Here is a 20,915-nt window from a genome sequence, read left to right on the forward strand (position 1 = left end):
CTGATTGCGTTCTCGTCAAGGGTGTGAGCGCACTGAGGCGATATCTCCACTCGAAGGCTGGTCGAAATTGTTGCAGAAATGGATCATTTGGGTGGCGATTGAGGTCGCACGAGGAATCGAGAATTGGAGAGAGACTCGTGTACTTTTCCATCAAAATTTCAATCATAAACCACGTCAAGATTGTTTCTACCGTGAATACTCCCACGAAATGATGCCAGAATGTTCCAAATTTCCTCATGACATAGTGGACTCCCCAGAGGCACTTTTCCTGATTCAAATCTTTGGGCAAGTTTATACTAATTTTTCCCTTCTCCTTTGGCAATTGATGCAAAGAAAACGAGGGATAAATAATTTCGAGTAAGCCAAAGTGCTTCGCTCTACCTCGGGCGATGGCCCCCGCGGGGCTAAAGTAGTGGAAATATGATAGCTCATATCCTCCTCTTGACCCATTGCGGTTAATCGTGGCGAGTTTTTTCCGCACATTGCGTGCAAGTGTGCAGAAACAATAACAATGACAAAATCGTTACCAGTGTCAATTTGGCGTTACCGTATAATCTCGTTGAGGATTCTTTAATCGAACGGATCTGTTATCTTGATATTATATTCCTTTCTGGAAACCGGTTAGCCGTTCAAAACGGTTCGACACTGTTTAAGAACGTAACCCCCCACACCCCATACACGATAATTTACGGTAGTAGTCTGCTTTGGGAGTTATTTAGTCCTCTGGGGTTCCATGACTCGTTCACAGGGGCTGATCTCACGAACGCCAACCGTCCGTGTGTCATAATACTCTCGTCGATTCCAAATCTCCTTCTTTGCTCTCATTTGACCGCTGACAGGCATCGAAACCCGGTCGCTGGATCTCGGGGCGTCCCAATTGAATGGGTTTACCAGGCGACAATCATCATGATCCGGGACTTTTTGCCTAACTAACGAGGAATACGACGCTATTTTTCATCAGCTGTTTTGGCTCGTTTCAGCACAGTACGCCCCGCGTTAATACCATCCAATTTTCATTATTCAAACTCCACATGAACCAACTGTCATTTGTTTTGGCTCTGAAGACCCGAGCTCGGGGAACTCCGAGTAGAGAGCAGTACAAAAATAAAGTGTACATTTTTCTTATTGGCCTGAAGCGTTACCCATTGTGGAACAAATGAATATTGCCTGAGAGCTGTGCTATCCTAATTAGATGAGGGAGGCTTGCCCGTACTGCCGCACCTCAGAGTTGGACTTCCGAAAGGGGAAAAAGGCTAGAAGCCATCCATAGCTGTTCCGCGAATTACACAGGATCGTTTAGAATTTGATTCAACCAATACATGGAGTCTATAGTAAGAATGCCATGCCATGTCCTGAGTGGCCTCCCTCGCATCGTTTCAAAGTGAAAATCTCCGAAAGTCCTTGCCTTACTATCTTTAATTATCAGGACCAAGAGCTCGGTCAATGGCTGTGCTTCCTTGAGCTTCCAGAAGTCATAATGGCTATTTCATAGATCAAATTTGGAATCTCTCGCCCTGTCACTCCATCTCGGGACGACTCTTCGAGAACGTGGTGGACCTCCTATGATAATCCATGCACGCGATCAATTAGCTCGTTATCCCTAGGCTGGTGCAAATTCAGGTGTTTGGCATCAAGTACGACGCATATGTACAATGGCTGTGAAGACAATGTTTGAAAATGGTGTCTGACCTATCAAGATATTGAAGCGGTGCCACTGCTCATTTGCCATCGGCGGCGAACCTCTTCCCGATTAATCTTACATCACTGTATGTGCGCCATTTCAAATGCAAAGGGTTGCCACGAGTGTTTCAAGAAGCACTTGCTACAATTCCAAACATAATTTGAACCTAGTCTCCCAAATTGGCGAATTAGTAAATTCAAAGAAGCAGACTTTATCAATGAGCCAGAAAAAAAATAAACGCAAATGGAGGAGAAATTAAAATCGCTGCTTCCAATTATTATCCCCTAATGAACTTTGAGGAATTGAAATACCTCGGAGGGAATATTGACATGGATACTTTATCTCGAATAGGGGATCAAGAAGATTGCAGAAAGCACAGAGTAGGGAAGAGTGATCCTGCCATTTGATCAATTGCGCCAGGAGTTACATTGAAAATTTCCGACCAACTAAGATACACCTCTCTTATGGCACATCGAGCAGTACAGGAAGATCATCCAAGCATGTCCTCGCCGTTAGAGCCATGTTCGATATTCACGAGCTCTCAGCTTCCTGCTTAGGCCATTGCTACCTATTCGTAGTCTTTAACGATCTCGTATCGTACCAGTCTGGGCGGTCGTCACGCGCTAATGTTTCCTCTTCTTTGTGTATATAGGCACTGAGCTCGACCATCTTACCACTCGACCAAGTTTCTTACTGGTAGGAAGATTTGTCTCTCACTAGTCCCGGACAGGAGGTCGCTATTTGGTAGCCTCTACCAATAGTAGAAAATGATGGTGACCACGGTTAAGCTCTGTTGACTATTGATGCAAGGGCCAGCTCGGTGGTAGAGAGTCATAATAATAATAGAAATTTTGGTGCGTTGTGTTTTCTTCGTCCAGAAAGTTCACCCCAGTAGATTTACTCTCTGCGGAGACTCCTTCCGAGCGCCAGCAGTGCGGGTGACAAATCACGAGTTGATGCCCTCACGCCCCCGGAAACCACCTCCTCGGGCACCATCTGCCCATCGCGAACTTCTCATTCGCCGATCTCATAGAACTCGCGGTAGCCCCGTCGTCTGTGCAGAATGTGACAGATACGCTTGCTCAAAGTCTTCCAGTCCCCGGGAGCGGTGGCACAGGCAATAGAATGCAGCCTATTTCGATCGACCATCTCGCGTCTCGTCTCGGTGGGCCCAGATCCTGAGTTCCGGCTGGTCTGCGAGGCTTCCCCGGCGTGATCGTGGGTCTCGCCGTAGTCTCCTATGCGCCATGCGCTCCACGCCATGCGCCGTACAACATGCTCAATATCGAGCTGTATGACATCCCACGCTCTTTCGCGCTAGATAGTGGATGCGGTGATCGGCCCTGATCGTTCCCCTCTCCTGGGTCCCGCCCACCACAGGTCCTGAGCTCTGCGTTCGCATGATTCACCATGGCGTTTCGTGATATGCATGGACTCTCCGAGATGAGCCAAAAGTACGCTCAACTCGAGGCCAATCCCCTTTCCCCTTTCAAGACGTTCCTCGTCATCAACATATAAACATCTTGCCCAGCCCCCGTGCCTTGTTTGTCTTGCATTCTGTATCCATCGAGCAATCGCCTTTCGCCACTCCACTTTGACTATACCAAATCGTGACTCTTCATCTAGCACGCTTTACCTCTCTATCGACCTCGTTTCTTGTCTAAGAGCTCGCTCGTGCACATACAGTTCAAAGTCGCTCCATTCGGTTTCACAATCTGCCCCAAAAGAGGCATTTTTGTGTTTGGTTATTGCTGCACCAGTCGTCTCTACCATCAGCCGCCAAAAGTCTCAAGGCAGATCGACCACCCATCTTCTACAGCCTTATAGCAGGCTATTCCACTAGACTCAAGATCCCGCTTTCTCGACTCACAGCTCCTTATCATCACCTGACGATCATCAACAATGTATGAAGAAATGCGTTCCGTGGCTGACGACACTACGCGGCGCTGCTCGCTTCCGTGAGTAATATCAAGGCGTTGAATTCCCCATCGAGGCCTTTTCCTAACAGGACATCAGCTCAATGAAAGCATCTACTTCCAATGTGAGCAGCAGCGCCAACAACAACAGCAGCAGCAGCAGCAGCAGCAGCAGCAGCAACAACAACGCTTTGGGAGAAGGGCGCCGCCTGCCGCCTCTTCCACGTATGGATCCTCTTCCTCGTGGCCCCTTCAACCCCTTCAACAAGGACGTTCTCGGACCGCTTACACCGGGAGTCCACGACTCATTCCAGCTCAAGTCCCCATGGTCGGGCAACGAGCAGATCAACGCACCCCCCTCACCTGCAAACTCCGCTGAAAGCTCCTGGCAGGAGTCCTTTGCCGCTCAGCGAGCTGGATCCACTGAATGGCCTACCGATCTGACCCAAACCGAAATCATGGCACTCGTTGCACCCCAAAATATTAACCGCAAAGCACCTCTTCAACAGCTTTGCGGACGCAAGCGAAAAGGTAGCCCTGTGTCACCAGATCCCGAAGATCAGCGGGAGAAGCATCGCATCGCGGAGGGGAACCGTCGCAAGAACCTCAGCCAACTCCACCGGGAGCTCGACAGTCGAATTCACGACTTCTTCCTCGAGCGGGCGGGCTGGAATCCCTCCAAGAGCTTGCCCCAATCGAAAGAGCACATTGTGCAGGGTGCTGTGTATCTCATCGATTTTATGCTGGCAATTATTGTTCACCTAATTCGACAAGAACAGGTGACCCCGCAGCTCTCTGAGAAATTGCAGCCGCAGGTCCGCTGCATGCAGCTGCAGCAACTAGTGAATTCACTCCAGCAACAGAACCAAACATCCCAGCAGCAATTGCGCTCCGTGAAGGCTGAGAATGAGATGTTGGCCGACCGCAACCGGGCGCTAGAATTCCAACTCAAGTCCTACGAACAGATGTTTCGCTCACCCAAGCCTGAATCTACGAGTCCTTCCATGATGGAAGTTCCGGAACACAAGCGCCTGAAGAAGGCGTTGCCCGGCATGCGCGCTTTCTGCGATGAGATCGGGGCCTCTATAGGACCTGAATCTGGTGCAATGCAGCCTGTCCACTTCCATGAACCTTTGCCCAGCACCACAGCTCAGTCATTCGGTATCTCGTACCTGAACTCCACGCCCCCCGTTACTGGCCCTTCATCCCCCGCATTTCCTCCATCGCTTCACTCCTCATTCAGCCATCCATCATCGAGAGTGCCATCTATGCGGGGCTCCCCTTGAAAAAAGCTCGTGGACCAAAGTGGCCTAGTGACTTATGATATATGAGAGCTCCATGCCTGCACAGACTGCATAAAGCTACTTCTTTCTTTGCCGAACCGTTGTCCTATCTTGCGGGCTTTCCACCTTCTCCGCCTCAAACTCCTTGCAGGCGGCGATCCGTATAGCGCTGAGGTCCCCACTTTGTTGCGTCTCCCTCTGGGCAACGATTCACGCTACTGGTTGCTACAAACCTTGAAGCTCAAATGCTCGGCTCACCAAGCTACCTTTGACCAAAACCTTCAGCACAGACACTTGTGGTGATCACTCTTGCCTCTGCTGTGTATCAATATTTTACACTTTTTCTTTATTTCTCTGCCCATACTTGCCCTCTCCCTCGATATTTTTGGGGGGGGTAATACATCCGGCATGCGGGCTCAACAAATTCATCTACACTGCCTGTATTTTGGCTAGTACTTCTTGTGCTAGTTGAAATGATTGCGAAATGCGCAGTCTTCGCATTGTTTAATCTTTTTCTTTTTCCTTTTTACCTATTTTCTTTTGTTCATCTCGAATTTTTCCTATGTCTCTCCATGGCGCTATGATGATCCAGACTCAGGTTTTTTGAGAATAACTTTTTCTTTGTCTATTTTTTGGGTTACTTCTATTTCTTTTGTGGATATCCGGTCTATGATATAAATATAAATGAACATGACGAATTTGAAACAATAAATCCCTTCAAACTTACCACGGGTAGTACTGAAAATGGGTCCACGAGATCCTAAAAAAATATTACTAGAGATGATTGTCAATTTTGCTAGACTACGCGCTCACTTCCCATTACTAGGTAGGAGAGTCATCAAAGCTGAGTGAAGAAATGTGAGGAACAAACATATTCTAAGCTCTAGTGAGAGAATCACATTTATTGTTAGCTCAGTGGACAGGGGAGGCTCTGCAATCGAGGAGAATAGACATATGTTAGTGCATTCAATTCGAATATGTGAGCAATTACATGCTTCATCATCAACATGAGGCACCGGATAGTCGACTTCTTTTCAACAGGCTGTGCTGGACCTTGAAAATCTACAAACTAGCCACCAAGGCTTGGTGAATCGCTACATGTGACGGCCTCCATATCCAAGTCACCGACCATTCCGCCCGGTCTTCGCGGGAAAAGCATGACTCAAAGCGGAATGTTCTCTGAATAACTATATCTAGCAAGACTCTACTAGTGTAGTATAGCTGATGGCAAATGGTTGTCATGAATGCCTGTACAGGAAAGCTATAACAAGAAACACACGCAGTAAGCTCACGCCTTGGTCAATTTGGATTGCTTCATGGTCAACAAGTTGTAAAATTATCTGGAGGGCTGTTTTTCCGCTTGTCCGCTCGGACAGTTTCCTGAATTTCCACATGGTAAGATACAATGTGACCGTATGCCACGTGCCTGGACACGTGATATCAAACTCGATATCACTCTCGCGTCCGACGTTCACTCTCCGATGTCAGTCAGTAACCAGGCTCTAGTTCTTCTCTGGCTTTGTGCTCCCCAATTGCACTCGGACTGAGGTCTAGTGACCAAACACGAATATTTTGATGCTGAGGCTATGTAATCGCTCAAGTTGAGCCCAAGAGGATCTCTGGCAGTCATGTTCCCCGGCCTCGGCTGGTATTTGCAAGAGGGGTGCCGGTAAGTAAGTTTCTCAGAGCAAGACTAAATGACGAAAACTGACAAGCTATTGCAGAGATCTGATTGAAGCAATAATCAAAGTATTCAGGGCTGATTTGAAAGTCCATGGGTTTCCTTATGACCGGATGCTTTTTGAACACCCACTGAGGTCAGACATACTTTCCTCATTGTGCCGATAGGTGGTGACATCTCATCCTCAGCTTGGAGGCCGCTCTTTGAAGAGCAAAAGCCAGGTTTGCCGTGATGGGGGGTTGTGGTCTTACTGGAAGATCGCAAGGCCGGATGCCTGTTGAGGCAAGAAATGTTTTTCGCGCTACGTGGAGAGGCAGCGAGATCTTGGCCCGGATCCCGATGCCTTCTATCCCAAAGAGAGCACTTTGGAATATCGGGTTGATGTTTTTGAGTCGCTGCTGGCTGACTGAGCCTTGGGTATCATAAGAGCTTATGCGAAATGCACAAGTGCAGCCTGGAGCAAGGCGGTCGGCTTCCTTGCAAACGTTCCTTGTGGGATTTTCTTCGTTGACACAAGCCTAAATTGGTGATAGAGGCTTCTGGTACTCGCTGAGCCGGCGATACTCGAATTGAGAAGAAAACAGTGCCAAAGGCTCGATTTCCTTGCGATGCCTAGCAGCTCTTTGCTGTTCTGTTGGCCTAGCGTGTTTGTCCACAACAACTCTAGTGGATATAAAAGACCATCAGTCCTCTTTCCACTTCTGACCTTCACCTCACTCGTTGGTTTAGTCTTATATCCAACATCAACATCACGACGCAACGAAGGAATTCCCACCTGAAATTCAAATTCCGCACTTCATCATCATCGCTCAACTCTTCTTCTCTTCTCAACCCTCCACGTTCGTCATCTTTTTTCCACCTCGCTCTCTACAGCCCCCGTGGGAAAAATGATGCCTTCCGCCAGCCGGGACATGACTTCTCAGGAGATTGACCAAGTCCTCGGTCTCTCTGGCAATCGCACTGCTCAGGCACAACTTCGGGTCCTCCTTGACAACCTGAAGGACGAGAACAACATTTCGTCGTTCACAGGATCTGAACGGGATCGTTTCCGCCAAATTCTACATGATGTCCTGAGTGCTGAGATTCTCGGCCAGTCGTCGCGTTTCCACCAGAGTATCTTGTCTGCCTTCAGACGCGGTCCTGAGAAGTGTATCGATGCGCTTTACTCCCGGGCCAAGTTAAATCGGAAGGCAAAACAATGCCGCGAGGAACGTTACCCTCGCAAGAAGAATGAAGATTCCATCGCCTCCGGTTCTAGAAAACCTGCTCCCGCGGTACCTAGATCTCCTGCCCAGCCCGCTGATTCCCCTGCGGCTGTAGCCGCCACACCACTCGCTGCCACTCCTGCCGTGAGAGACCAAACTCCGACTCGGGCCTCAACTTCGTCGGCAATATCCTCCCCATCTTCGGTATCAAACGCGTCCACGGCACTGGCATGGCCTCACGAGCTTCCTGTGATCGAAGATATTCCCGGTCTGCCACTCCCCGACCTCGACCTTCGGTTCAGCTTTGTCAACGCCGAGGGACAGCTCCAGTCATTGGAGCGAACCCTCACTGAGCTCATGCAGGGAGGACGCCTTGACGCAGAGGCTCGTCGAAATATTGTTTTTGTCGACGTGGAGACCGACTTGTCGCTCGATGACGTTGCCCAAGTGCTCGCTGACTCGTGGCACTTGAGTCTCGAGAGAGTCGCCCGCCTTCCTATACAGCTGTCAGCCCGTCAAGGATACTGGCACGAGCTTGCAGGGGGCAACGGCAGATTCGCAAGCCTCCGGGTTTGCTGGCAAGCGTTCTTGCGATGGGCAGAGGGGACATTCTCAGTTTAGGGTGTCCTGGGCAATGCGGCTTTTTGCGGGGGGCTGATGACCTAGCCTGTGGCGTCATCAGAGTGGGAATGATAATCTTGGGGCGAGATTGGGGGTTCTCTCCTGAAGTGAAGGACCCTAGTTGGACTGATCATGATGCTGGAGTCGGGTTCGTTTCGTCGGATATCGCATCCGTCCTCTCGGATGTGATCCTCGTTGCTTTTGATATTTTGGCTTGCTGGCTTTTGGACACCATCTTTTTCTTTCGTCGGATATTATCTTGCTTTCGTCGGATACTATCGGATACGCTCCTAGTATTCGGTAATTCTTTTTTTGCGTCGGATACCACAATGCCTATAATTAAGTCTATTTTTCTTTCGTCGGATGCTACACGCGTTATGATGATGATTCACTTCTTTCCGTCGGATCGTTTTCCTCTTGAAAGACATCTATGCCTGCTTCTTACTCAGTGGTCCTTTACTGCTCTTCTTTCCAATTTTTTGTGTCAGGCGCTTCTAGGTTGTCCCGTTGTATTGAATCTTTCAATTCGCAGGTCCCCCATTTCATCATTCGTGTTTCTGAAGACAACCTATCCCCATGTTGATGAATATCCCCTTTTTGCCCCACTCTATCTACCTGCCATACGTTAAGCCTATCTCTGCCTTGAAGCAGGTTTTGAATTCCTCGTCTCTTTTTCTCCGGGTTATTGATTATTTCTTTTCTTTTTTTTTTAAAAAAAAAAAGCTTTCTTATCTTTCGCTTTTGATGCTTCCAGGCTATACGGTATTTAAGGGAAGGCGCCTCCATTTTATTTCTAGATATACTCGTAATACTCATTATTCTTCAATATCAACTTTTCTTTACGCTCGGCTCGCTCTCACTGAGAAACCATTTTCACTCCCCATTCACTGCAGCCTTGCCCTCCTCTCATAGGCTATTTGTACAGAGATCAACGGTCATTCACTGGAGGTAGAGAGGTATGCTAACTTAGAAATCACAAAATCCTGGTTCTATTTACCACCCTAGTGATAGGTAAGTGTTGAATAAAGCAAGGTCTAGTACTCAGAGTCACAAAGTCTCTTTACTTTGAATGGATGAACTGTTCAGATTGTGCAGACTACCAAGAATTATTACCCGCTAAGCGACGAGTACCATGGAATTTACAGGGCGTAAGTCCAGTGATCCCGCACTAAGCTCTCTAGTTGTGTTCGATCACTTACTCCTATAATAGTCAGAAGGCTGGAATTCTCGATTCCTTGTAGACCATTTAATGACATAATTGAAGTGCGCCGGCTGTTCTTTAAAATGATTTGAAGCTTGAGGACTAGTAATGGGACAACGCCAAGTAATTGACGCAGGTCCCTATTGAGCCGCCTGCGTAGACGCTATGATAGCGTAGTAATAAAACCCCGACTTCGTTTACTGTTGCGCTCAGGTCGTGCACTAGTATAGACGGTGGGACAGTAATCCAATTTACTGGCCAAACGAGAGATACTAACAGTTTGGAAAGGGGCATACTGCGAAAAGGACATGAGACACACGTGCAGTGTTTCTTTTTGCCCACCTTCATAACTACTACAAGTCATCACTAATGGCGTTATGCAATTTTTGTGCTCCTCAAATTCTACGACCATAGAACTATCCTATCCAATATTGTGTGTTGTGGCTGTAGCTTGCTCGCGGAAGTGGAACAGTGGCACAGAATACTAAAAATAACGTGACCGTTGCCTTGAAATCCGATTGACAAGTGCCTGAGAACTCAGGAATTACTCCTGTCACTGGAACCCCATCCCGTCAAGGGGAACCGGTGCCGGTAGATGTACATGTACCCACGGGGAATCACAGTATAACAGCACATACTTTGCAAGCGAAAGATAAGAGGATGTGGATTAGTAGCAGTCGAGCATATTAAACGGACGATAAACAGAATACCTCACTTTGAACTCTTCCGGTAATCATAGATCAATCATGGAGTTTCAGGCCTGAAGTTCCGAGAGAAACGGTGTTCTGGCCCGTTCTGCTCGTTCGAGCCTCTTTTCACGCTTGGCACTCCGGCCAATTTCCCCCCGACGATCCCGTCACGCTCTCTCCTCTTTTCTTTCTTGTGCACGACCTCACTCCGTCTCCGCCCTCCCCTTCTCCCTCTTGACAGCCGTGATCTCTAGTCTTCAGCAATCTTCCTTCAGAGACCGGTGGTTTGCGCGAGCTCTGAGACCTCATTCGTTCGGTCATTAAGGGGCTTTCGATGGGTGTGCCCTCTCCTTGATCCCTCGAACCCAAAAAAACAACATCTCAACCCAGAAGATAGTTTCACCGGGCTTCTGACAGCCGGAATCGTCCCCTTCTGTCGAGTCGCCTCTCGACGTTTATCACTCCTTACACCTAATTCGCACCTCTCCCTCTCCCAATATGTTGTTGCCAAAAGGTGGAGTGAATTGGAAGTCCGCCAGAGCGGGCTTGCCCCCATGGAGGGCCGTCCTCGTTCTCCTGACGCGGACTCGCTTTTTGGTCTCGATCGCCGTCACAGGTCTTATTATTCTGCTGTGGCGCGGTGTCAGCAAGTCTGCCTCTGAGATGCAAAAGTATGTTACTTTGCCCTCTTATCATTTGGTCTAGCTGGTCGCTCGTTCTTGCCACTAACCCTTTCACCTCCTGCAATAGTTTCTACTGCTACGGTTCCTCCAAGTCACCCATGGAGATGAGTCTCAATGAGATGGTGGCATGGAATGCTCACGCTCAAACACCTGTCCTCTTCAATCACCACGAACCTCTCGAAGTCAACAGCACTTCCATCTCGGAAGTCGACTTGAACCCCATTAAATCCACCAACAAGGCCTTCTTCAACCGCGAGCGCGTTCTCATTCTGACCCCTCTGCGCGACGCTGCCCCCTACCTCGAGCAATACTTCAACCTTCTCTACAAGTTGACCTACCCTCACGAATTGATTGATCTGGCCTTCCTTGTCGGCGACTCCAAGGATGAGACTCTCGCCACTCTTGCCGCCGAACTCGACCGCATTCAAAACCACGCCGATGAAAAAGTCCGCTTCCGCAGTGCCACCGTCATCAAGAAGGACTTTGGTGCCGAGACTGAGATGACCGTGGAGGAGCGACACTCTTTTGCTGCCCAGGGCCCTCGTCGCAAGGCTATCGGCCGTGCCCGCAATTATCTTCTTTACTCGGCCTTGAAGCCTGATCACTCATGGGTCTACTGGCGCGACGTCGATATTACCGATTGCCCCGAGCGCATTCTGGAGGATTTTATGGCCCACGATAAGGATATTTTGGTGCCCAGTACGTTTCATTGCTGAGCGATGGCTCACGACGAGAAGAATAAGTGCTGATGATAATTCGCAGACATTTGGTTCCACCGCTACCGCGATGGTCACGATATTGAGGGTCGCTGTAGGTGAACCCCTCTGAGAGAGAAATGAAAAAAAAACCTCCCGGATTTGATCTCTTTGGCGATTCTGTTGCTAACTTGAATTCGTTCAGTCGACTACAACTCCTGGATCGAATCCGACAAGGCCCGCCGCCTGCGTCAAACTCTCGACCCCGACACTATCCTTGCCGAGGGTTACAAGGAGTACGACACTGGTCGAACCTACTTGGTCAGCATGGGCGATTGGAGAAAGAACAAGGATGAGGAGGTTGAGCTTGATGGTATTGGTGGTGTCAACATTCTCGTCAAGGCCGATGTTCACCGCTCCGGTAAGTCACCCATCTCAAGTTAGGCACTCTCTTATGACGGCTCTCTAATCCGTCTCTGCTCCCTTAGGTATCAATTTCCCTGCATATTCATTCGAGAACCAAGCCGAGACGGAAGGCTTCGCCAAGATGGCCAAGCGTGCTGGCTACCAGGTCATTGGTCTCCCCAACTACGTGGTCTGGCACATCGACACCGACGAGAAGCCCGGCAACTTGGGAGATCGCAAGGCGTACTAGACGCGATACTCATGCGTTTGCATTTATAAACTTATCCATGCTTAGCGCTCCGCGAGTCACCAAGTTGATCTTCGTCTCGCGCGATCTTTTCTCCGAATCATTTCGTGACTTTGTCACCTCGATGGGATGCTCACCCGTAAGGGGGCCCACCCCGATTCCCGCCTTGCTTCGGTCATCATGTCCCCAGACTAAGCGGGCCACCCTTGTGTGATTTGATTCCGATATACGCCGTCAATGGTGGGAGTCACCGTCCCCACCAGCTGGTGTCTTTGCATTGTTTCCCGAGGAGGGACGTTTTCACTCGCCATGGAGGCATAATGATCTCTCATAATTCCACCTGTTCTTCCTTTCTTTTTCTCTCGTCATGTGTTGTCTTAGGAACGACATTTGTTGTGTGTTTTTGAGTACGTCCTCGTGTGGATGGGTCTTGTACGTTGAATGTGTGCTTGTTTTGTTCTCGGCGCTTTTGGAGAAAATGTTACTCGACCGGATCACAGGAGGTGGCAGGGGGGGGGGCCTTATAGAAAGTGCCGGTTCTTGAGACCTATCCACTACTTTTTCTTTTTTTTTCTTCTTCTTCTACTCTTAGTACTATACACATCCTTCCTTCGTCTTTCTTGATGGTCCCCTCTGCCATCCTTTTTCTTCTTATCCTGCTTGTTTCTGGTCATTTTATGGTCCTGCTTCATACATAGCCCAGATGATGAAACTACGATCTGAATCGTGATTTATATTCCGCCTCCCGTCCTGTTATCTTCCTTCATCCGATCCAGCAAAATCTGCCCGCCAATGGATGGAACTCAGGCGCGAGACTAAGGCCTCGAGTGCCAATGGCCATCACCCATGTGTCTGAAAGTGATGATCCATGCGCCTCAGAGAAGTCATGTCCTTTTAAAAATTTCCCCAGCAAATCCGCCATCATCCATTTAATAGGATCAAGGTCGGTAGCTTCTACGCCTTTGTACCTACTTTGTTTTCCCCCTTCCAAGACGGGCTTTTGAATACTCACGCCACCAACTAGGTAGAGATGTAGAGGGTGGGTAGGAGGTCCGGAAGTATGGACCTAGTATGTACGTCTCGCGGGGATTCATTGATAAATCTCCCCCTTCCACTTTTGATTGTTCAGTTTTGATGTCCAGTAATGGTCAGTTCAGTGTCCTTTTTTTTCCCCTGTTTTTTATTGAAGTAAAAACGGAGGAGTAGGGGACTATTTTGCTTTTTACAAAGTAATCATGTAGTAAAACTTGCACGGGAAAAAGTAAATTCCGGCTGGAGGGTCTATAGACGAAATAATTGATTTGGGGAGGGGGTTTTCTGTTCTCACTCAGTCTTCGCACTTGGAGATAATCGAATCACAGCTCTTTCCGCACGGCGGATTTGAACTAGAATGTTTCACACAAAGTCGGGGATTAGCAAAGTGCGTCCGCCAAATAAGCACTTGTCTTGGTTTCGAAGATCGGGGTTCGACAATACTTGACTAGAATCATGGTACGAAGGAAGGGAAAGGGAAAAAAAAGAAGATAGGAGAGAGGGGGGAGAGGTGAAAGCTCCATGACCTACCGGGATGATCTGCGCATTCGCCAAATCCCATACTCCAGAGCGGGAGTAGATATCCTTCTCGAGGAGAGCGCGCACTTCGGCTTCACTTTCAGCCACGGCAAGCATCATGCTTCCCTTGAAATTTGGAACTTCTCCCTCGGCGGGATGAGACTCGAGCATGGCGCCTGTAGGGGGGGGGGTTCCAAAAAAAAAAGTAAGTCAGCGCGCTAAATTGGATTGATTTGGGAAAGGAAAGAGCTTGTCTTCTAAATGCCTGCGACTTCGTTGACAGTGCATTATAGCCAAAGGGAAAGAAAAGAGGTAGATCATTATGCGTGATGGGTGTTTTTCCATCTCACATAGTAGGTGGCAGGGTAGGGAATCGGAGCAAATGTTGAAGTTGGGATAGTTTGTCACGCATGATACATACCTCCGGCAACGATTTCACCCGATGCAACGAGGGGCTTGACACCTTCTAGATGCGCACTGTACGGCAATGGAGTATGTCAGCCAAACATGCAGTCCAAAAGATTTGTTCCCATTTCCCTGTCCTCCTAAATCAAGTTGCTATGCGGATCTTGGACGAGTCTATCTGTTTAGTCTTGTTCGTGTACCTCTGCCTCCTACCTGCGCTTTCACCGAGGGTATAACAGCAGATTGATATTCCCACAGTAGTAATTTGAGTACTTACGGACGAACTTCCAACCGCTTCGCCTGGGCACCGGGAAAATCGGGCAGAATGCAGAGAAACTCCTTCTTCGCGGGGGCGGACGACATGATGCTTCGGACGGGGAAAGAGTGGGGAGCAAAGTGGTGGCGCGGGAAGGGAGACGGAGAGGATCCGATGAAAGAAGCAGGTCTCGAATGAGGAATTGAGTTGCGAGGGGTTCTTTCCGGAGAGATTGCCGAGTATGATCGAGCAGAGGAGGAATAGGAGAGAGAAGGAGGAGAGTAGACTCGAAGAGATGAAGTGATTCTGGACGAGCTGCGGATGAAGACGTGCCGACGGAGCGAGTGGGGGGCGGCGGCCGCAGAAGACGAAGCGGGGAGAAGGTGGTGGGGAAGCATTTTGGGTTGGCTTTGGATGAATTTAATCTGAGGGGTTCCAATGAGGAATTGATCACTGGAGCTGGGGGCCGATGGACGAGGAGGTCGGAGAGTAGTGGAGGAAACAATGTTTACGGACTCGATTGACTCTGTGAGGGGTGAGATGGGGGAGCAAAGAAAGGGGGGGGGATAAGCTTGCGAGGGATGCAAACGGAGGAGTTGGAGTTTTGAGAAAGACCGCGCGGAGCCGTTGGGGAAAGGGTACCGGTCAACTGGTCAATGGACAAGTTATTAAGTTGTCACCCAAGTCCCACCGAGGAGGCGAAGGAGATTGGGAGAACTTTGATAGATGGTGAATTTGGTTCATCAAGGGCAAATTTGTAGAGGTACAAAGAAGGTACCCAGGATGGGTGGAGAGAAGTAGGCAACTTGGGGGGAAATTGGCCTTGTATTGCATCTTTCGTCATGAGGAAAAACCGACAGTTTGAAGCGTACGCCTGGAATTTGTCCCCAGGCTGAAACGCAGACTGAGAGTTTAGAGGTTGAAGGAAAAGATCACCTGGTCTCCGAGAAAGGTATTTACGCCGCTCAGAAACCAGCTGGGTCTCATCATCCGGGCCTGTCACTTTGAAGACTATAGGTTTCCAGGTTCAAATCAAAGGTGTGTCTTGGTCCAATCTCTCGATTCCGCGACTGAATCGGACAGACCTGAACGTTTGTCTGGGGGGCTAGTTTTGGGTCGTACACAGGGCATTTTGTATTGGCAAACTAAATCATGCATCATTCCCAGCCTTAGTAGTCGTCTCCTCGGCTGATAACCTCCTTCACGTTGGGGCGGAGCACAATGGTCTAGAATCATGTAAGCCACGGTCGAAGGAAAGGAGACATCCAGTCTGTGTGATAAAACTCACGTGCTCGTATTGGGCAGTATAAGAGCCCTTGATGTCGCAGAGAGGCGGGTAATCTTGAACGATACCGGACGAAACCAGATTGTTCAACTAAGAGAATCGTCCATGTTAGCAACGACCGAGGACATATTTCCCCCAAGACGGTCTGTCTTACCCCCAGAAGATACTTCTCCTGACCCAGACGATCCAAGTATCGCCGGCAGAAGGGCAATGTGCCAAAGTTCTTTTGAATCACATTCAACAAATTCTTGGCGGATGACAGACGAAGGGGCACGTTGGGCGCATCTTGAGCAATGGCATAGTGAGAGCATTCCATCTATTCTCGCGGGTCAGCAGGGATCCTCCCTTCGACGTGTTTTGCTTTTCAATGACAGGGCACATCTGCGGCATCAAGGAACTCACTTCTTCCCGAACATATCCCTTGCCGGTACTGCCAAACGTCTCAATCGCAAAGACTTCACCTTCCTCCATCTTGGTCTGATCGGTTCCCTTGACGATAGGTACGCTCTTGCCTCCGTGAATGACATGCTGTTCAATGTTGTGTCCGTTCAAGTTTCGAATGCACTTGACCGGGTGCATGGTTCCGTTAAGCTCAACCTCGTAGCTCTCCATGGCTTCTTGGATGGCCGCACCGATATCGCTCATACGAACGTCAATTCCGGCTTCCTAATCAAGCAGTCAGTTCTGAAATCTTCGTTTCTCTTTTTCCTTTTTTTTTCTTCTTCTTCTTCTTCTTTCTTTTTTGCTAGTGGTGCATTCACGTACCCGAATACCAGTGTTGGTGGCATCCTTGACAGCCTCCAAAAGCGGATCATACACGGGGTCGAAGCTCATGGTGAAAGCACTGTCGACAATACGACCATTGATGTGCGCACCGAAATCAACCTTCATGACATCTCCTTGGTTCAAGACCATCTTGTTGCCCGCATTGGGGGTGTAGTGAGCCGCGCAGTGGTTGATGCTCAGACCACAGGGGAAACCCATGCCACCCTTCAGGTTGTCCCCTTCCTCCAAGCCAGAGTGACCGGTCAGGGCACGCACAGAGTCCTCAATGCCCTCCGCAATCTCCGTCAAAGTCTGACCCGGGCGGATATTCTTTTGGGCGTACTGCCGGACCTGACGGTGGACCTCGGCACCTTGGCGGTACTCCTGCAGGAAGTCGTTGTTCATGCGATCCAGATATCGCTTCTCCTCGTTGGTGGTGCGGTATGAATTCTCATTCTGATACTCGACAATCTCGCCCTCGGGGTAGGTGTTGTTCGGGAATAATTGAGACACGGGGACACGGGGAGGCTCGCTCTGAACCTTGGCACCACCCTTCTTCTTCTTCTTGGACTTGCGCTTCTTCTTCTTCTTGGCAGCTTTTGGAGTGCAACTTCATCGTTAGCTTCATGTCATTGAGAAACCAAGGTCGGTGCGGGGTCACGGAAGTGGGGGTTGGAGATTCATGATGTATAATGGGCCGCAGAAGCAATGGTTTGACATCAGCATACCTCCAGCTGCTCCCGCCTCCGGAGCACCCTCTCCCTCTACCTGATCATCATCAGAGTCGTCCTCGGCTTCGCCAGAGGCCGTCTGGTCAACCGCGGGGGCGTCGGCCGGAGCGCCATTTTGGCCGTTCACTGCAGAGAATGGTCAGTCTTGCCGTGTTGAACGGGGCGTTCTCCCGAAGGCAACTCACGTTCCAGCTGCTGCAGCTTCTCGGTCGCCTGGGCTGCCATTGTATGGTAGCAGATAAGCTAGCAGATGAGTGGAGGAAGAGAAATCGGGGTTGCTTTGAAGGCGTCGGGGAAAGATTTTCTCGCGCGATAAGATCCGCCCAGCCCCGCTTAATGACGGACCTCCATTTGCGGAACGAATGTGACCTCTGTCAGATGATCGTCAATTTGTCCGGCACTCCTTTCGCAATCTTTCCACCTTGTGAGTGTGTTTATGAAATACTTTGTGGGTACTATATCCCAGTGGCAGAAGGGGGGATGAAGATCGACACCTGCTACAATGAAGAAGCTTCAGGACCTCCCTCAATTGAGATCTTCAGTTCAGCGTGGCAAGGATAGGTAATCAGCACCACCTAGTGGCCAGCGCTGGTTGGCAATTGAATATGAATGCACTCATTTCTTCGTGCTCCGAGCAGGACTTTTTTTTGGTCCGGTAACCAGGCCCCTGCTATTCTCGATAGCCATTCTCGAAGAGCACCGCAACGTTTCTACTATGGTTGTCTTCAGGTACATAAAAGATTCAATCACTTCAAAACACCGTTCATTTGTCACAGATACAGAGAAAGAAGAAGAGAAAAGACAAAAAGTAGAGATCTTTTTCCAGGTCCAGGTCCTGGTCCCAATTGGAGGCATGCTTATTTAGCAGGGCATTGAGAGATGTCCGGGATTTGAACTCTATCTGTTTCCGCGTATCATGTCTTGATGACAGCAGCCAACGACCTTGAGAATTCAGAATTTCTATAGGTCAAAGATGAGAATTGTAGTTTCTCAGCGGCCTGTTCGGGACGCAGCTGAGATAGAATCAGAAAGGAGATGGTAGAATAAAGGTATGGAACTAGAGCATTCAAGAATAGAGAGACTCCATGCTTGTAGGACCACCGGCACATGGCTCTGATTAAATATTGTCCAGAGCCACACCAGCAAGCTTGTTTGAGTAACGACTACCCCGAGACCAGTCCCCCGTCAGTTCCAACACTAAGGACTGAGCGAACAAGGGTATTCAGGCTTCTCCGGCTCCCGTCTGTAATTGTATAAAGACCAACCCGACAGTAAAGACGACTCCAGTGCGCTCTGGTTGCATTCGACGAGACTCCCGATCTTGTTACCGACAAGTTTCGAGATGATGAAAATGACACTTCACTATGGACCACAAAAGTAGGTATCATTGCAATATCTGTCCCATGCACAACATTTACTCTTTAGTATATAGCAATGAGTTGCACCAGAGTCAATCGTTCCATCTAATCTGATCATCTTTACCCGACCGCCCAACTCGAGTGTGCCCTGCGGCAACGGTCCAGTGGGACGTAACAAAAGGCCCGTGAAAAGTAGTAAGCAAAGGGACCTGACGAAGATGTACAGCTTGAAATGACATTGTGGAAATTGAAGCATATTCTCAAGATTTTCCTTGACACTGACATGGTCGATGACATTCCCCAACCCTGTACAAATAGGAACTCGTGCGCTACTACAATACTCACTGTCAGTATCGAGAGGCACACATTATCCACCGATGACGCACGACCGCCGATCGATCGATTGGCTCCGGCGGAAGTACGACTGCAACTCCGCGATCTCCCTCACTTTCCCCTGCAAACAACACGACTCTGGGACTCACCTACTAACCATCACGCCTGACGCCTCACAGTGTCTTTCAAGTGACCTTGCCTTCGTCGCCGGTTCAGTCGGGGTATTCAGAATACAAGGCAATGCCTCCACTTCGCACAACGTCTCTACGAGCCCCGTCAATACCAACAGCCAGGTTGGGACCGCGCGCAACGCATAGCAACCGCCATCAGAATCACATCCGGTGTCAGAGCACATCCACACGACCAAGTCGATCTGCAGATTCTTTTCGACAATTTCCCTCATCCTCCTTCTCTTCCTACTACTACTATTGCATCTACGCAAGATATCCTCCTCCACAAATCCAAACCCAACGTCACTCCTTCTCTACCAGCGCCAGATCTCCCCGAGACCAAAATTACTATGAAATCCTCGACCTCCCCGTGACAGCCTCGCCCGTCGAGATCAAAAAGTACGCACAAATACACACACTCTCTCTCTCACACACACACATACATATCCCGTCCCCATACCTCAATACACCAACCTGCCTCCACAAATCCTACTAAAACAACCCCCCTCAATTCTCCTCCCCTCCATCTAACACCATCCATTTCAACTCCCAGAAAATTCTACGCCCTCTCCCTCCGCCACCACCCAGACCGCAACCGTGACGATCCCAACGCCAGTCAACGATTCGCCAAAATCTCCTCCGCCTACTCCGTCCTCTCCAACACCCATAAACGCGCCACCTACGATCGAGATCACGGCTTCCACCATGCCCACGGCCACGCTCACGCCCACGGCCGAGCACATCCATCCGGCTCTCACAGCAGCCACTCCGCTAACGTCCACAAAGGCGGAGGCGGATACGCCGGGTCTCGCCCAGCAAGCGGACTGAGCAATCGCCGAGGTACATTCCGAGGTCCCCCGCCTAGTTTCTACGCCCAGGGTGGATACGGTGCAACGGGAAGAACGACAGAGGGCTATGCGGCCGGGAAAGCAGGAACTGGATATGGATCCGCGGCGAGCACAGCAGGCGCGGGCGCAGACGCCAGCGCCGCGGGGAAAAAATACGATCCAGAAGAGGACCCGCTGGGCTTTATCGAGCGAAATCCGCTTCACCATTTCAATGCGCGCGGCCACTTTCGCACACAGAAAGCGGAGGATGAGCGCCGACGACAACGTGTGACGAGGGCTCGAATGGCGGCGCGCGAAAAGGCGGACATGTCGTCGGAAGCGGGTGGGGATTTCGGCTTGGTGCGGTTTATCGTCGTGTGTGGGATTTTGGTATTGGCCGGGGCGATGACGGGGTTCTGGCAGTGGTCGGCGGGAGGGGAGGATTCAAAGACGGGGAAGAAGAGGAAGGATGTCTTGTCTGTTTCGTCTTGAAACGTGTCGGGTTTCAGGTGTGAGGATCGGGGGCGAGGAGAGGAATCAGATGCGATGCATGTGGGTACATAGTGTGCGATATACGAGATGAGTGTTGGGGTCTCTTGAACGCCATGCTCTGGTAGCTGGCTCAAGATGGCGGATGAGTTATGCTCTCGGAGCTCATATCGTTCTACCGATCCCTCATTTACACAAAGTCATGTGGTAGCTAATCGAATAGAAAGATGGCCGGTGAACTTATTAGAAAGACATCTTGAAATGGGTGAGCACAACCCTCACGTGAAGGCTTATACTAAGGCCAAGATGGAACGTGGCTTGTGATCAGAATTGGTCTCAAAATATGGGGGTTACGCTGTGCCCAGGGACTTTCGACATTGCCGATGATAGATGGGAAAATACCACAAGCATCACAAATAGGAAAAGTGGTCAAACAAA

At 49.6% G+C, this 20,915-nt stretch overlaps 6 protein-coding genes across 6 annotated transcripts; 4 read left to right on the forward strand and 2 right to left on the reverse strand.

The window, feature by feature from the left end:
* Nucleotides 1–3,583: 3,583 nt before the first annotated feature.
* Nucleotides 3,584–4,883, forward strand: POX_h09484 (uncharacterized protein; the record flags this gene model as incomplete). Its single annotated transcript, XM_050118238.1, has 2 exons — nucleotides 3,584–3,639; nucleotides 3,698–4,883. 2 exons carry the CDS (start codon nucleotides 3,584–3,586, stop codon nucleotides 4,881–4,883), a joined length of 1,242 nt encoding a protein of 413 aa, XP_049965025.1.
* A 2,565-nt stretch (nucleotides 4,884–7,448) lies between these two features.
* On the forward strand, nucleotides 7,449–8,387 carry POX_h09485 (uncharacterized protein; the record flags this gene model as incomplete). Its single annotated transcript, XM_050118239.1, has 1 exon — nucleotides 7,449–8,387. One exon carries the CDS (start codon nucleotides 7,449–7,451, stop codon nucleotides 8,385–8,387), a length of 939 nt encoding a protein of 312 aa, XP_049965026.1.
* A 2,388-nt stretch (nucleotides 8,388–10,775) lies between these two features.
* POX_h09486 (Mannan polymerase II complex anp1 subunit) lies at nucleotides 10,776–12,310 on the forward strand (the record flags this gene model as incomplete). Its single annotated transcript, XM_050118240.1, has 5 exons — nucleotides 10,776–10,948; nucleotides 11,028–11,659; nucleotides 11,723–11,770; nucleotides 11,861–12,076; nucleotides 12,144–12,310. 5 exons carry the CDS (start codon nucleotides 10,776–10,778, stop codon nucleotides 12,308–12,310), a joined length of 1,236 nt encoding a protein of 411 aa, XP_049965027.1.
* A 1,352-nt stretch (nucleotides 12,311–13,662) lies between these two features.
* On the reverse strand, nucleotides 13,663–14,917 carry POX_h09487 (uncharacterized protein; the record flags this gene model as incomplete). Its single annotated transcript, XM_050118241.1, has 4 exons — nucleotides 13,663–13,692; nucleotides 13,871–14,034; nucleotides 14,280–14,335; nucleotides 14,541–14,917. The coding sequence occupies 4 exons, from the start codon at nucleotides 14,915–14,917 to the stop codon at nucleotides 13,663–13,665; spliced, it is 627 nt and encodes a 208-aa protein (XP_049965028.1).
* Nucleotides 14,918–15,688: 771 nt separating this feature from the next.
* POX_h09488 (Methionine aminopeptidase 2-1) lies at nucleotides 15,689–17,525 on the reverse strand (the record flags this gene model as incomplete). The annotated part of the gene is made up of 7 exons (XM_050118242.1): nucleotides 15,689–15,745; nucleotides 15,808–15,894; nucleotides 15,959–16,120; nucleotides 16,207–16,470; nucleotides 16,570–17,165; nucleotides 17,298–17,426; nucleotides 17,486–17,525. 7 exons carry the CDS (start codon nucleotides 17,523–17,525, stop codon nucleotides 15,689–15,691), a joined length of 1,335 nt encoding a protein of 444 aa, XP_049965029.1.
* Nucleotides 17,526–19,035: 1,510 nt separating this feature from the next.
* POX_h09489 (uncharacterized protein) lies at nucleotides 19,036–20,480 on the forward strand (the record flags this gene model as incomplete). Its single annotated transcript, XM_050118243.1, has 3 exons — nucleotides 19,036–19,076; nucleotides 19,171–19,560; nucleotides 19,715–20,480. The coding sequence occupies 3 exons, from the start codon at nucleotides 19,036–19,038 to the stop codon at nucleotides 20,478–20,480; spliced, it is 1,197 nt and encodes a 398-aa protein (XP_049965030.1).
* Between the last annotated feature and the right edge of the window lie 435 nt (nucleotides 20,481–20,915).

This window comes from Penicillium oxalicum, chromosome VIII (genome assembly GCF_001723175.1).
Source record: "Penicillium oxalicum strain HP7-1 chromosome VIII, whole genome shotgun sequence".
NCBI lineage: Eukaryota > Fungi > Ascomycota > Eurotiomycetes > Eurotiales > Aspergillaceae > Penicillium > Penicillium oxalicum.